This window comes from Macrosteles quadrilineatus, unplaced genomic scaffold (genome assembly GCF_028750875.1).
Source record: "Macrosteles quadrilineatus isolate MER2022 unplaced genomic scaffold, UCM_ALF_1.0 Scaffold_8__2_contigs__length_117827958, whole genome shotgun sequence".
NCBI lineage: Eukaryota > Metazoa > Arthropoda > Insecta > Hemiptera > Cicadellidae > Macrosteles > Macrosteles quadrilineatus.
In genome coordinates this window covers 70,730,527-70,746,843 of record NW_026542601.1, presented here as the reverse complement: position 1 = coordinate 70,746,843, position 16,317 = coordinate 70,730,527, and the positions used below count along the sequence as shown (strand labels likewise).

Below are 16,317 nucleotides of genomic sequence, written 5' to 3'. Positions count from 1 at the left end.
ATCACGTCTCCTGAGGATTGGAAGCAATGCTGCATCTCACCTAGACTTCTTTAATGAGTTTATTGCATCCTTCAAGCATACAGTTCTAGCAAATTACACCTTATATCAGTATTAAATGTCTAGTCTATGTATTATTAGGTATCCCATTTCAATGTATTATTTATTTATCATCGTTCCTAGCTCTATCATAAGTCCATCACATGTACTGTTTTCTTATTGTATTGTCTTGTTACCACAGTATTATATTTATCATTTTAAATGTAAATTATTATATTTATTGTTATATTTCCTAGGTTAGTCTCACTTGTCTCTGTTATGTACATATTTCTTAGACTTTTTGTACTACCGTATTTATTCAATTATGTGTTGTATTATTTATGTCTTGTTACTCCTAGGTCTTAAGTTTTTGTTTGTTTTTTTTTTTACTGTCTTAGATTTTGCATGTATCCTTATTGTATTGTTCATTAGTTTTGCATTGTTTTAGTATATTTAGTCATGACGAGTAACTCACTATATTGTATTTCATTATTGTAAATTGGTGAAATCCGTTGGCGATAAATAAATCTATACTATTATAAAAAAGAGGTGGTTGCTGTATGTGTGTATGTGTGTATGGGAAAAGTAAACTCGAAAAATACTGGTCGGATTGGGCTGAAATTTGGCATGATGATAGCTCACATTCCCGATTAACATATAGGCATATTCTTATTTCAAAAATCCTTTCGGGCTCCGCCCCAGTGGCTCTGGAGTTTCCCATGTTAACCTTATGAGAAATGGAATTATTGAATCTTAACAGCTGTTTCAATTAAACAAGTTGGTTCTGTTCTATGATGTTCAACAGCATCAAAGTTACAAGGATTACCAACAGGGTGCAGCACTATTATTTCTTTTACATTTATGACAACAGCTAATTTGCAACCAAAAGGTGAGTGAGCGTAGCGAACGAACTTCAACCAGGACGTGATTGAGCCATGCGAACGAGATAATCTTGAAAATTAAGAAGTTAAACGGGGCAAAGCCCGCGGGTTACAGCTAGTAAATAAATAAATAAATATATGACAGGCATGTTCAGTCTAGTGTGTCAGAACTAATTCATCGGAAACTTGTACATTCAACTAAACATAAAAACGAAGATGAGATTCTATGCTGGTTTAAAGTAGTAAAAACTGAGTGACTGATGTAAAACAAGCACAATTTAGACTGATGGTGGAAAAATCTTAAACTATATATATCCCATAAGTAATGTATATAAGTAATAATACAAAATTGAAAATAACAAATAATTCTTAAATATTATAAATTATTAAGGCTTGCAAAAAAATAAATAATTAACATGTGATATAGGCCTATTATTGCATGTCTAAGTGGAACGCGAAATATATTTGTTTCATAAAGTTGAATGCTAGGAAAAAGGTTTAAGAAACACCAATACAAACTGTGTCATAGAACATAATGGTAGCTTATTTAACTTCACGCAGATTAAAAAGTTTAAAGTCAACTCAAGCCCTACCTCCAGGAAGGCAAAGTTCTTGTCCAGATTGATCTGACAGGCCAACACAGGGTTGCCAGCAGCTTGTGCCAGTCCAGACAGATGCATCTGCTGGTTGAAAAACTCCATCATCTCATCCTGTTAACAAAAAGAGCCAATATTATGTGTCTTCTAAAAATTCCAAAAAGCATAACAGATGAGGTGTCAAAAAAAAAAAATCAAAATTAAATTGAAGCAGTACCTCATCAACAAAGCTATTTATTCTTTTGATGAGTTGTAGAAGTAACTAGCTGTGTGCCCGTTCTACGTACGGGGATCTTATAGTAGTCAGTTGAATGTGACAAAAATCACACAATGTAGGGTTTTGGGACATTTGTAATTTTATTTCTTAAGTAGGTAGGCCATGTATTCTATGGAAAAGTACTGGTATCAAGGATCGTCGTCGAAAAGGTTGTTAGATGAATAAATAGGTAAGCGTACGTACCCAAGAGATGGGCTATGGGCCAATTGGTTGTATGTTCCAGCAATTGCATTACACGGTGAGTAGAAACAGAAAGTGACACATTGGAAAAGCGAGTTTAGCATCATCCGTAAACCTCAGTTACAATTTCCCACTGCAGTTGTGATTTTTTTCTTTACACTTTACACAATCGCCATTGAAGCGCCGTCAATGAGTCGAAACCTTGTTTGTAAGCTATTGGCGACGATCATTGAGTGTCCCAGCCATATACAACACATATTCAAGATAAGCCATATTCAACAAGGTCTTTTGTTTGGTTATCAAAACTCAAGAACAATTTTATACACAAATAATTTCTGGTTCCTGATCTGGATGATGCCTAGTTGTTTAATTTCATTTACGGCTACACTATGATATTGCACTTGCGATTAATTAAATCCGTTATGTAAGAAAAACGTCTGTAATCCTACTTGGTTGGGATTTGCTTTCAAAACGTGATTCGAAATGGTTGCAGTATTTGTAAACAACATTTGTAAACATATCAGTGACAGCTAGAAAAAATAATCTTGATCCGAACAGCTGTTCGTTATTTCATAGACGATTATGTGATAAAAATTGAACAAAAATTTGGCAAAAATCGCACAAAACTGCATTTTTGAACGTCCGTAATTTAATTTACAAAGTCGTGAGGCCATATTTTAATCGCTAAAGACACTCTCGCCAATCCAGTGATTACATTAAAATGACTTGGATCTTGATAGGTACTCTCGTTTTCACGGAGAAGATTGCGTAAAATTCCATCTTGAGTGTTACAGACAGACAGAAATAGAGATAAGACTTGTTTCTGCTTCTTTAATGTATAAAACGTAAAAATAACCTAAAAATATATAATTCTGAGCAATGTACAGACAAGACTCTAATTTTATTTATATAGATGTCAATTTTTGTATTGTTAATTCTAAGAAACCTTTGTTTTTCGTTTTTCAATACCTGTACCTATTTGACACTATTTATGTATGTTATTGAATACTACTAACAAATAAAGATTATTTGAATTTGATTTTGTATCAACCCCTGGATATTTTTTGGCTCCTCTCCCCTCAGCACTCCAGGGAAGAAATTTAAGTGTGGCTAGTACCTCTAGAACCTATCTGAGAAAAAAATTTCCTCCCCCCCTACAATGTACGCCACAACATAATCCTTTCACAGTGAGAGATGTTATATTTGAATAAATGTTGTTCCTATACAGTCCTAAGTTGTGCCAGTTAGATCAATTGAGCTTTTTGATAGTTCGAAACTGGAACCAATTCTAGTTACTTGTCCACCATCAGCTTCTAATAAATGGCCTCCAGACTAATGAAACAGCTGATCTTAGTCAGTAAAAATTCAAGGAGTTTTCCATGAGAATTCAAGACAAATTCCTGAGTTTTAAGAACTACCATCGGAACCCTACTTAAAGCTTTATCAGGCTGTTTTTTTAGCGAATTTCCCTATAGGGAAGTAGCTATTACCGTAGGTCTCATGGTAAGACCTAAGCCCGGGACCGATTTACTTTTTCATTTTGATGTCCCCAGAGGCCAAAAACACCATTCGTTCAAATTTTTATATATCTATATATAGAGATATATATATATATGTGTCCATCCGCACGATAACTTGAGTAATTTTTGTCCGATTTTGATAAAATTTGCTTTGAAGGTGTAAAACGGGATGAACTTGAATGAGTTCGCGAACCAGCATGATCGGACTATGAAAACGGGGGTTTATGGGGGGTTTTATGGGGTAAAAATAGGTTTTTTCTATTTTTGACCCTAAAAACAAAAAATTTCACAATTTCTTTTTAAACCATTTTGTAGAGCTTAAAAAAACAAATAATTTAGTATATTGAAGCGTTATTATGCGCCTAATTGTTACGGAGAAAATTCAAAAAATTGTAATTTTAAAATTCCCATGTTATTCTTATGGAGAATAAGTCAACTGTTGTAGTTTGATTGTTTATGAATATATTTTGATCAAATTTGGAAAATACATTAATTTCTTACTAAACCACAGTACCTTTTAATATTTTACATTAAAAAAAAAAACTTTTTTACCCTCCCTGTTGCAGCAAACCTAAGTACTCATTAAATTAATTCTGTTTAAATAGGGAATAAATGTGATATTTTTAAGGAGACATTTTAGTTAAAATCCAATCAGGCGGATGGAAATTCGCTAAGTCTGCAGGTTTGCTGCGGCGGGGGTATTTATATTAAGTAAACACTTTTAAAAGATTTTTTAGATTTTTAAGGTGGAATCTAAAGTTGTGCAGAGCTGCAGGAACACCCTTAAGGCCCTGAGCGAACACAACAGAGTCCAACTTGCATGGATCCCAGGTCACGCTGGGCACGTCATGCTGGGACGTCTTGACGGGTGAGGAGGCAAAATTCGAACTCGTCGGGCCCGAAACATGCTGTGGAGTCCCAGTGAGCAAAGGCCAATCAAAAATCCTAGCTTGGGCAAAGGGACAACAAGAAAAGGTTTGGGAAAATACCCCAGGCCTAAGACAATCAAATATGCTCATCAATCCTCTTAGTAAGGAATGGAGAAACATCTTCGACCTCCAAAAAGGGGAAATAAGCCTCTTGATAGATCTACTTACAGGGCATGGCTACGTAAGGAAGTACCTCAAGACAATAGGGCTTAGACAGACAGACCAATGCAGATTCTGCCTCTAGGACACGGAATCCGCTGAGCACATATGGCTGGAATGTCCGGCGATAGCCCAGAAGAGGTTGAAACACCTAGGAAAGGCATTCCCGATGCCTCCTGAAATACGAGAAATGGGTGTGCACCAACTAATTGGCTTTGCAAGAAGACTTCGGTTGGGTGACTAAGCAAAAAGGGTGCTACAAAAGATCTTGTAGGTCGAGGTAGCAAGGGGTAATGATACCCCAGCCCCATTAGAGAAAAAAAAGAAAAGATTTTTAAGAACTACTATCGGAACCCTACTTAAAGCTTTATCAGGCTGTTTTATATTAAGTAAACAGTAAACACTTTTAAAAGATATTAAAAATAAATCATAATTTTATCACATAATGCATTTAACTAATGTACCTACTTAAAAATGTAGGCTACTTCAGAAATAGTTAGAAATTGTATTAATTATTTTTTTCAACAACTGGTATGCACTATAACTTTGAAACAAAACTTTCCAAAGAATAATATTTTATACAACATATTAAAACAGTATAACTGGTAGATAAGGTGACACTAGTTATCTTCTCCCGCGATCGCGGAAATACCGGTGAGCATATCTTGCAGTCTTGGCTACACCGGCAACCGTATCCCGGGGTGACACTGATAATCGTCTCCCGCGATCGCGGCAACACCCCTGAGCATATCTTGGTTTCGGCAACACTGTAAATCATTTCCTGCAATCACGGCAACATCAGCGGTAGTGTTTCGGTTAACCAACGTTTCCGATGACTGAGCTCCGGATTACCGGAGGTTTGGGTTAATTCCTGGAGTTTTCAGTTTTTCAGAATATTTTAAGGTAAGACAAAATTACAGGTTTCCCGGTTTTCCCGGAGAGTAGACACCATGTATAGAGATCTTCTCACTCCATCCTACACACTCGCCTTGCATCACAAAGAATTGATGATTAATCGATATCCATATTTACTTGATAAGCAAGTGTGCAATAAAGGAATAGAAACCTTTATTTGGAAATATTTCAAGCAATGAGGTTCAACTAAGGCCTTACCTCAGTGACGCCAAAAGGTATGTTGCCAACGTAGAGTCGTCGTGCCTGTCTTGTGATGGTGGAGCCCACCACGGGCACTGCGGCTTGTGGGGTATCAGCCACGATGTTGGCGGGGATCTGGCCGGCAGCTGAGGGAGGAAATGGGCATACTACTACCTTTTATAAACAATATCAACAGTGGGCTTTTAACCCATAAAATGTACAAATAGTAAAACATATATACATTAAGTGATAAAGGTGCGTACAACTTTTACAATCAATACCTTGTGAAATATTTTTGTAAAACACTATTAGTTTTTAAAATTTCAAATTTCTAATCTCAAAACCTATAGGCCTAGGGAAAACTTGGTCGACGTTGCAAAAATGTACTTTATTATTCAATCTCAATCAAAACTAAAAGAAAATGGACTCTTGACACTGATATAATGACTTGAAAAGGAGATCAATGCTTAATAGAATCAATTCTAGAATATGAGTCTAAAAACTTCCCCATTTAATCACAAACTAAAACTTGGAATGGGCCGATTCCGATTTTCAATACCAACAGTCCCCAATCCTCGATACTTTGCTTCATTATATACAATACCGATTCTGAAAAAGGGGGTTAATTTCACTAACATTGAAGGTTGTAACTAATATTTGGCACATCATCAGTTTATTATTTTAGAATACTCTGAAGTCAGCTAATGTAAATCCCCAAATCAGAACCACGGATGACAGTGTGACATTGTTGCAGAAAGAAGAGGAACACTCATTTTGGGAATGGAGGAGGAACACACAGTTCACAAACTATCAACACTCTACTATGTGTGAACAGTCGTTTGATTAAAATCAGTAGAGTGGGCAAGAAAGTAGCTCTACTATAAACTCCAAACTACCAACAACTCTACCCGTGTAAAACCGCCTTGACTATAAACATACTTCGTTGTTTCTGAAACAGCTGTCGTGGCTCGTGAGTTTCTGTTGCGGATGGCAAATTGTTTTGTTGTTGAGTTGATTGCTATGTTCATAGTGAATTGTTCAAAAATTGGTGACAATCTCGTTAAAGGTGGCCGTGCGATCACCGTTTAGGTGATATTAGAGACCTTTTACGTGATTCTTTAAGTAATTGAAGTGACTTTGACGATGACAATATTGAAGATGACTTTGATATAGGCTAGGACAAAATCAGTCAGTAGAATCATTGTTAGACTTCTAGTGGTGGGGAAGAATATGTTCCAGACTATGAAGAACTGGATAGGCCTACTTCAGAATGAGAGGAATTTATTGATGATCCTGATGAACAAAATGTAAACATCAAGTAAATAGTAATCTAAAATGTAAGTGAACATAGTTGTACTAATTTTCCTAACACAAGTAGACCAAAAAAAATAAAATAATCTGCTCTGGATCTATATGTGTAGGTGAGCCAGAGAAGTATGTTGAAGGCATGAACCAGACTTCATTAGGAGGAACCAGTGTTTGTTGTATAAAATTAATTTAACAAGTTTGTTAAAAATGGTATTAAAATGTATGTCTTGAAGTATCTTATTTTCATTAGGCCTATAGGCTAACTTAATGTATGTACCTTAATCAATAGCAATGCAGTTATCTTATTGTAAAAAGATAAAACAACATGATCTTTTATTCATAAGGGTAGCGATAAACACTCATATATGAGTTATTAAGTGAATTTATAACAGGTATCAGGATTGAGTATGTAATCGAGAACCGAAACGAAAGTTCTGGAATCAGAATCGGTATCAGAATCGACTGATTCTGGAATCAGCCCATCAATAACTAAAACCTTTTCCAAAGTATTGGTGGTTTTGAAGATTTTAGATTAGTTTTTGATCACTATTAGGCACAAAGAACTTTGAAAATATCAAAAGTAGGCTTCGAAACTATAACAAAAACATATCAAAAGTAGGCTATATCATTCTCACATCATTTAGGCTACACATAAATGCATAATGGATGTTATTGTTTAATCATTAGGCCTGCAAGGAAAATGAGAACGAGACTTTTTAACACATTAATATAATAAGCCCCTAAGCTTTATTCTGATAGAAGATTGTAAATACTACAATGGACTTTTGCATACTGACGTAGGCATCTTGTCTATATGAACCAGCTGTAATCAAATGTACTTATAGAAATGCAGCAGCTCTGACGACCGCTGGTTCATAAAAGGAGCCTTAAAGGGAAAATACAAAATTAAAATGTGTTTATAGCTGGAAGCTGGATCGTCATGTTTTTTTATAATTACCAGGTATTTATAAAAGATTAATATTTAACCTATCCATGTTTTATGTCTTTGGGTCTACCAATTTAATAGTAAAATATATTACATAACTTAAATACAAACTCTTAAGTCCCTCATTCTCATTACAAGATACTGTAGTGGAAAAATCAACCTACCCTGCATGGCCTTGTATTGAAGTGGTGAAATGTGCTCGAAGCCAGGAGGAGGAACATCCCAATACAACGAAGCCTTGCGCCTGCGAGACTTTTGTGGCTTCTTGTCTCTCGACGTGGACCTAGAGCGCTTGCGATGTCTGTCTCGGCTCCTAGAGCGTGACCGTTTGTCTCGTGGACTTCGAGTTCTGGATCGTTTCCTACGATCACGAGATCTTGAGCGATGTCTGCGGTCTCTATCTCTATCTCTGTCCTTGTCCTTATCCTTGTCACGGTCCTTCTCCCTCTCTCTGTCTTTGGACTCATGGTCACGATCTGTAACAACCACTTAACTTAGTTCACATCATTTAAATTTGGGCCCATATTCAGATGTTCAAAAGGTAAATTTCTAGATTACTGACACATGAGACTCAAAGTAAATTAATGTTTACACAATTACTTAAATTTAGATAGAAAAATACTAGTTAAAATGCGTAGTGCAACTAAAACAAATGGGGGGTAATCATATTTAACCTATAGGCTACCATCTTATATAATAGGATTTGGTTAGATTATGTTTGGTTAAGTTTACGTTAGAACAGATGTGTACTGTTTTTTTAGGTGAGTGTACCACATGTTTGATTCCTTCTACCATCCTCCCATGCCTAAATAAGGACTACGTGTAATTAGTCAGCCGGTCCATTTATATCCCTGTAATGACACAAACATTTTCTTTAAAGGAAACATTATTGACTACCGTACCAGAAAAGCTACCGGTAATAGCTCACTTTAGAAAAGTAGGTTCCTAATATAATTTTTTTTATCAATGACAGGCTATTAATTTTTAATCTTCTTATCATATATCTTAAACCTTCTTCACCTCACTTTCATTTAAGTCAGCAGCGCAGTGAAGTGACGCTATTTGGCCTTCTGTCAATGACAAGACCTCCAAAATGTTTATAAATTTAATCAGATAGTAATACTCTTTTGCGTTAAAAATTATCTCATAACACAGTTGCACCGGGAATAATAATGTTTTGCAACTGAGCAAACATTTCTCACACTTTACCACATTGCTGAGATCACCGTGTTCTTCCTAATTTTCATTAAATAATTTGTACAATATGGAGACTCAACACGAATGAATTGCATGGCACAGTTCCCTGGCGTTGTTTGACAAGAGGATAATGGACTACATGAAAGTAGTCATGGCACGGAGCCACTGTTCTGTCGTCATCCCCCCCTATCTGGGAGGTAGGGCCTACTTACTTAAGCACAAGCTTTTTAGTAGTAAGTTAAGACAAAAACAGTCAAAAGCTCTTGCTCTTTACTAGAAGGGCTGCACTATAGTTTACGCACCACATTTACTCACATACAGCATATTTGGTTAACACGTTGACTGCTGAAAACAACGTAAGGGCCCTCCTCAGTGGCGCGCCGGGGCTCCGCCCACCACCGAATCAGCAAACGTAATTGGCATTAAAATATTTCAGTCTGACGAATCACTAAAGAGCAGCAGTGATAATGCTGCGTTACCCCGAGCGTGGAGGTAGTTCACTGAAACACCCAAAGCAGCACTGCCTGGATCCGTAGCCAGTGTCTTTGTAATTCGGGTCAAAGAGAGAAAATCCCCAAAACCGGGACAAAAGCATTGCCAGACGGGATTTTACGGGAAATTTTAGCAAGTACCAACCTACACCAAAATAAAGCTCGACCAGGCTGGCAACGATTATAGCGTCCTCCGTCTGAGGCTAAGCTCACACTGACTCAATATATTTCAGTTGGTCTGGTGCCGACTTCTGCCTGCACATGCTCAGTGAAGCGCTAGCGAAGCCGACTAAAGTCAAGCTAAGTTTACTTAAGAAGAGTTTCATTCTATAATCAGCCGGTTGTTGTATAATAGTAAATGTGAGGCGTAAATTAGTGTAGGCCTACCCAGATGATACAGATTTATGTGTTATTTGTAGCTTATTGGACGTATGTTAGGTTTAGTCAGCAAACAAACATTTTAGTTAGCAGACGTCTAAAATATCGGACCGCGGCGACAAAAGGGTTAAGAGCTACAGGGTAAATTATCACAGAGGTGATCTAATAGTAATTCTCCACAGCCTCATAGGCCAACATTTCAAAGGTGAAATTGCTTGCCGCAAAACAAATCAAATAATTTATTATCATGGACATTTACATTAACATTGTCAGTGGAGCAGAACATAAAATTTCAATGTTCATTGTCTAAATAATGAGAGTTAGGGCCTAACTTAGTATGAGTCTTGTTATATATTTAAAACTCTCTCATTTAATTTTAATATTTATCATATGACTGATTTAATTTTATATTGTAAATAATTCAATGTTTACTTTTCATTATAAAGAAATTTTAACATGATTCAATAGTTGTATTCATATATTTTGTACAAATTTATAGGCTACTTAAAAAGTCTTTTGTACAAATTCCTTTCAACTACAGGGTTAACAATCACAATAGACTATAAACAATTAACAAATGAATAATTGACAAAATTGAAGAAAACAAAAATAGACTGGGCCCTATAGTACCTATAGAGTAATTAACAAATTTAGATGACTTATCACTGAATGTTCCAGGAACTCTTCAATAGGCTACTATAAAAAGGATTTCTCAAGAGCCAGTCACTGTTTTTATAAATATGTTTTGTGGATACTTATTTACATTGTTAACTACCTTATTATAAACTTTCTTAAACACATAACAACATTTAAAGATTTGCTCAAATGGAAGTGCTGGTAACTTATTTGATGTCTACCACGAGTATTGTAGCCTAGGGATGGACATCTTCATTCTGGACCATGACTGGTAGTTTTTTTTTTTTTTTTAAGAATAAGTTCAAAAATATAAAGGTTAATAACAGTAAGAATCTTTAATTTAATAAAAATAGTCCTACAATGTTCAAGATTAACTGAACCATCAATAATTCAAATAGTTTTTTTCTATATTAACACTTCTTCAATTCTTGAACAATTGCCCCAGACAAGCGCGCAGTACTTAATTATTGATTAAAAAATAGCAAAATAAGCCATTCGTATATATTCTGGAGTTAAAAACAAAATAGCAAAATAAGCCATTCGGATATATTAAAAAAATTTGGAAACAGATATTGCACTATCAAACAATGCCTTATAATTTATATAATATAATCAATTTAACAAAGAAAACCATTAGCCTACATGCAGAAAAGAAACAGACAAATTAGAAAGACATAATCAGAACATCAACCCGGGACAATGAGACCTATTGCACATCACTAAGAGCCACCGATCACTGAACACCATCACTAACTTGCGCCTCAAGCAGATTTCTTTTAAAGATGGATGAGCTGCAGCAGAAGATGTCGAGGTTTCCAGGTATTAGGTTCCCGTGCCTTTGAAGTCTCACAAGTGGACTGTTCCATAATTTGAGGAAGCTGCTACCCTGGTGAAGAGGTCAGTGGAGCGAGTACCAGTGGGAACCCTGAAGTTGAGCTTTTGGAGTAGTTCTGGGCAATCAAGCTCAGAGGTGACCAGAGGAATAGTACGGAGGAATAGTACGTTGTGGTTGAAGCGACGGGATTCCAGTAAAGGCAGCTTCAGGAGGGATTGCAGATCATCTAAGGAGCCTCAAGGAACCTGTATCCCAGGCGAGTACCCACGAGCTGCACAAATCTTCTTTGCACACTTTCCAGCTCGTCCTTCAGATATTGTTGGTGAGGGGACCAGATAAAGTCACAATATTCCAAGTGGGGTCTCACTTAAGGGAATGAAATAGCAACTTTAGCAAGTAGATGCTCTATTGAAAGTTGATGAAATTCGGTGAATTAGGCCGAGGTTGCGCAAGGCTTTGTTGCAGACAGAGTGGACATGGCGATCCCAGCTGAGGTTTGGGGTGAACAACACGCCGAGGTCCACAATCTCCGAGCATCTAGCAAGCTCTTTGCCATCAATTGTAGGTATTTTGGAGTTCGGACAAAAATTTTCAAATTTGCCTACAACTTCTTCATTTTTTAAGGTAGGTGCATGGAACTTGTGGTGTTTTGTTCAGAACTAACTAAAGTAGAGAATTTGAGAATACTAACATTATAGGCTATATGGTCTCAATGGTTTTTTTTTAGATATACACGTTCAAACATAATATTTTTCTAAAAATAAAAAATCAAACGTATTATAATAAAAATTAATAAAAAAAATTTTATTTTTGATACAGTATGGGTTATTTTCACTTATTTTTATGTAGAATTTCATAGGGAATAAAAGGAAACAAAAAGTAGGCCTATGTCTCTATCTGATCAGACAAGGAAGATACATAAATTTTACCAAACGCTTACAAAAATTAGTAAAAATGTCTGGAGTTTTTGGCTAGGCCTATCCAGCAAAGTACCGGCATTTTTGGCTAGGACCAAAAAATTTTTGCCGGAGTGCAAAGGGTTAACCCTAGCAGTGGCCAATGTTAGAAGTGGGGAATAACCCATCTTGGCGATTTTGCAGACCTTTTTTTGAAAATTCGTAAAAATTAAACCGTACAAGTAAACCTAGCCAACAACCTCATATTCATTTTGTTCGGAAAGAACAGGAGAATCTAGAAATAGTAATATCATAATGATTTAGACAGTGTATTTTATCAGTAAAAATTTTTGAATTTTTTTTTTTTTTGAAATTTCAAAAGCGGCCTTGGTTTTTTTTTCTACAGATTTTTTATGGGAAATTCATTATATACATTTTGTAGCCAATATAATTCCCTACATAGAAATATATAACATGTTAGGAAAATATTTTTTTTTATAAGTTTTTGGGGCAAAATATAATGACAAACGGAGAACCGAAAAAATTGAAAACCGTACAGTGTTACCTAGTTTATGTTGTAAAAAGTTCTATAATATATATGTATACTAATAATGATATATACATGTTTGTAAAGCTAATGAAGTAAGGAATCAAAAAAAGTCATAAAGTTTATGGTAAAAATAATTTTTTACCTATAAACATACGTATATAAAATAATGTTTTTATATTTTAGCGATTTCTCAAGAAAAATAATTCACAGTATTTAGTATACAACTTTTGTACCAATTTTTTTTACTTCAAACCAACATAATAATCTTGTTACCTACATAAAAATTTATAAAATGTTAGAAATATTTTTTTTTTAGGTGCGTAATAGGGACATGATAATACAATAACCGCAAAACCGCAAATAAGTGTAAACTATAGCCTACAGTGTTTGTTTGTGTTGTTAAACATTATGTAGGCTGATAATATGTAGCCTACACATTTGTAAAGCTAATGAAGTAAGGAATCCAAAAAAGTCATCAAGTATCAAGTCATCAAGTATGATGATAAAAAGTTATTTTCACCTATGATTATGTATCAATTTGAGAACGTTTTGAATTTTTTGCGCATTTTGAGAAAATGGAGTGTACAGTAATTAGTAGCCTATATAATTTTTTTACCAAATTTTTTACACCCAAACCAATGTTGTAGTGTATTCATTTACCTTTATAAAAATGTATAACACCTTGGGTAAATCATTATAGGCTATGCATATATAGCACCTCTGAATGTCAGAATCGTCATTTTTGGACATGATGCTAACAAAATACAGTATTTAGTATAGGTTATAACTTTTTTACAAAATTTTTTACCCCCAAACCATTATAAACATGTTGTAGTGTATTCATTTACCTTTATAAAAATTTATAACACCTTGGGTATATCATTATATAGCATATATAGCATGGTGAACTAAGGTCCGTCTCGTACAACAATCCTGAATGTCAGAATCGTCATTTTAGGACATAATGCTAACAAAATACAACCTTTTATGAACACTATTTCACACAATTCAGTAATATTTATGCATGAAGATTACTGTTATACACACACACAAACTTCACTAACACTACGAACAAATAACGTATTTAGTAATAAATCGCGGATAACACGAGAACGAACACTTTACCGGCAACAACACAAACAAACAATGGCGAATACAAGACAGCTGACAGACTGTAGCAGTAATGACTCACTTCCGTCGTCTACATGCGAGCATACAGAAATAACCCTGAGTGCAGGGCTGCCACTCTCTGAATCTATATTTCTTCCTCTTCAAAATGACATAATATATGACTAGTAATAATAAATTACACTGTATGTAATTCGTATTTTCCACATCGTCACCTGACGACCATCTGCCATTTCTTAAAAATTTCAAAAACGGCTGTTTTCATAAAATTGTACCGGTTGTGCAATCAATATTTCGTTCTAAATAGGTATTACTACCACAATGAAGATAAAATCAATGGCTATCCAGTGGTACCACTCGCAACATCCCACGACGAAAATTACCCGAGCAGGGTAATGCCAAACAAGACGTGTTTTACCAGTTCCCAAGTGTCGGCTGCAAAAGTCGTGCCGCGTCGAAAATTTATTTGATTTCTAATCGTCGTGACATTGTTATATACCTGCTACAGGGTTTGTTTATGTAATAAAATGAAAATTCAGAATGTGATCTTTCGAATGGTATACCTATATATTATTCTCATCTGAGTTGATTGTAACTTAAGTAAGTGTTTTTTTACCGCTAAAAAATTTTCAGCCCAGATCGTCACAAGACGACTTTGGCCATTCTAAGCATCAACGTCAGATCGTCACCAGACGTCGATCGGCCACTGCTAGGGTTAAGAAACTGTAGGTACCCCAGATTTTTTTGACAACAGCTACGGGAGTATATTCGACTAGATAGCCTAATTTAGGCCTAGGCTCCTAGGCTACAAATTAATAAATTAACCCTCCGAGTGTCCATCGTCGAAAAATCGACGTGCGACACACTTTGTGTAGTGTCACGCGTCGATTTCTCGACGCGCGAACATCGTTTACGGCGAAGGCTCTATGACTGACTGAATCGGATTGAACTGGATCGAGTTAGGTATTGTTCTTTTCCTTAAAATTTAAGCTTTCTCCAGAGGTCTGTCTCAGCGCTGTATGTTCTCTGAGCCGATCGTAATTGTAGCAGACAGCTGACGTGCGTATTTGTAATCAGCTTGGTTAACCTCGGACCGATGACTGATGTGTTTTATTACGTTTATCATTGTTTTAGTGTTAAAAATCAAAAGTAGTGATATACGTGGTGCATTATAAGAAGATTTAAGTGATTTTGAAGGGCTGGTTGATGATCCTGAAGAAGTAGGAAGGTAGTGATATTGATGTAAATTATCAGCCAGATTCCTAGCTATGGTTAGGCTATGCATTCTTAGCTAAACGCTATGTACTGAAATCTGTTTTTTGCCCATAACTTATTTATTTGCAAATCTACTTCCTTATATTATTATATATTTGTAATCCTCATAAAATTTAGAACAAAGTGGCTATTTTCAAATATTTATAGGCCTATAATTTATACAATTTCATTGAGCGCAAACTTATTTTTTTTTTTTGAAAATTTTCCAAAATATTTTTTTTACCTAAAAAATTTTTTTGAAACAAATGTTCTTTATGTTTTATGTATAATATTGAAGCCCATGATTTTCCAAACAAAATGGTATAACTTATAGAACAGTAGAATTAACATTGTTTTAAACTTCTCAGATCGGTTTTAATAAAACCTTGCAAATGCGCCAAAAATAGGCGGACATTAAGGCCTAAACTATGGACACTCGGAGGGTTAACCTACCAGTAAGTTTAGGTCTAGGCCTAGCCTATATCGAATGAAACTATCGATTCGATTACACATGCAATTTTTTCACCATCAGCAAGTTTGGTTGGTTAGGTTAGGTTATGATAAGTTAGTTTTATTTTATAATAGATATATTTTCAATTCAATAGTTTCAATCGATAATAGCGTAGCCCTAAGAAACTGTACCCCTATTTAATTTAACTTATTAGGCTCTAGACCTCTAGAGGCTATATCCAAATTTAACTTAGGCTATGTGACTAGTTGTGGGCACCCCATAAAATAATTCTCATTAAACATTCAAAAATAGGGATGCTTTGGAAGGGTAAGTTTTACCTAATTATAAATTTAGTTCACAAGACAAGGTTAGCTTAGCTAGGCGGCTAGGTTTAACCAATAGTTTAACACATTTTTTACTTACCACTTTTATTATTTTCTTCTCCCATATTGGAGTAGCACTTTCAGATCAGAATTGGCACAAATTAACTAAAATTTACGAGTAAATTGATTTAGTCAAGCTGATTGTATCAAGTCAAGTCACTTTCCTATAAACCTAAATTTCTGTAGGGTTT

General features: G+C 35.3%; 1 protein-coding gene across 2 annotated transcripts in view; it reads right to left on the bottom strand.

The window, feature by feature from the left end:
* LOC128999893 (splicing factor U2AF 50 kDa subunit-like) overlaps positions 1–16,317 on the bottom strand; it is a 36,322-nt gene extending 20,005 nt beyond the window's left edge. Inside the window, exons 1-4 of one of the 2 annotated variants that reach the window (XM_054426648.1) lie at positions 16,167–16,317; positions 8,092–8,403; positions 5,692–5,819; positions 1,511–1,627 (exon numbers count right to left, since the gene is read on the bottom strand). In XM_054426648.1, coding sequence (XP_054282623.1) covers positions 1,511–1,627; positions 5,692–5,819; positions 8,092–8,403; positions 16,167–16,191 — 582 coding nt within the window. In that variant the 5' untranslated portion in view covers positions 16,192–16,317. The remainder of the gene's footprint in view (positions 1–1,510; positions 1,628–5,691; positions 5,820–8,091; positions 8,404–16,166) is intronic. The other variant, XM_054426649.1, reaches the window with a different exon arrangement.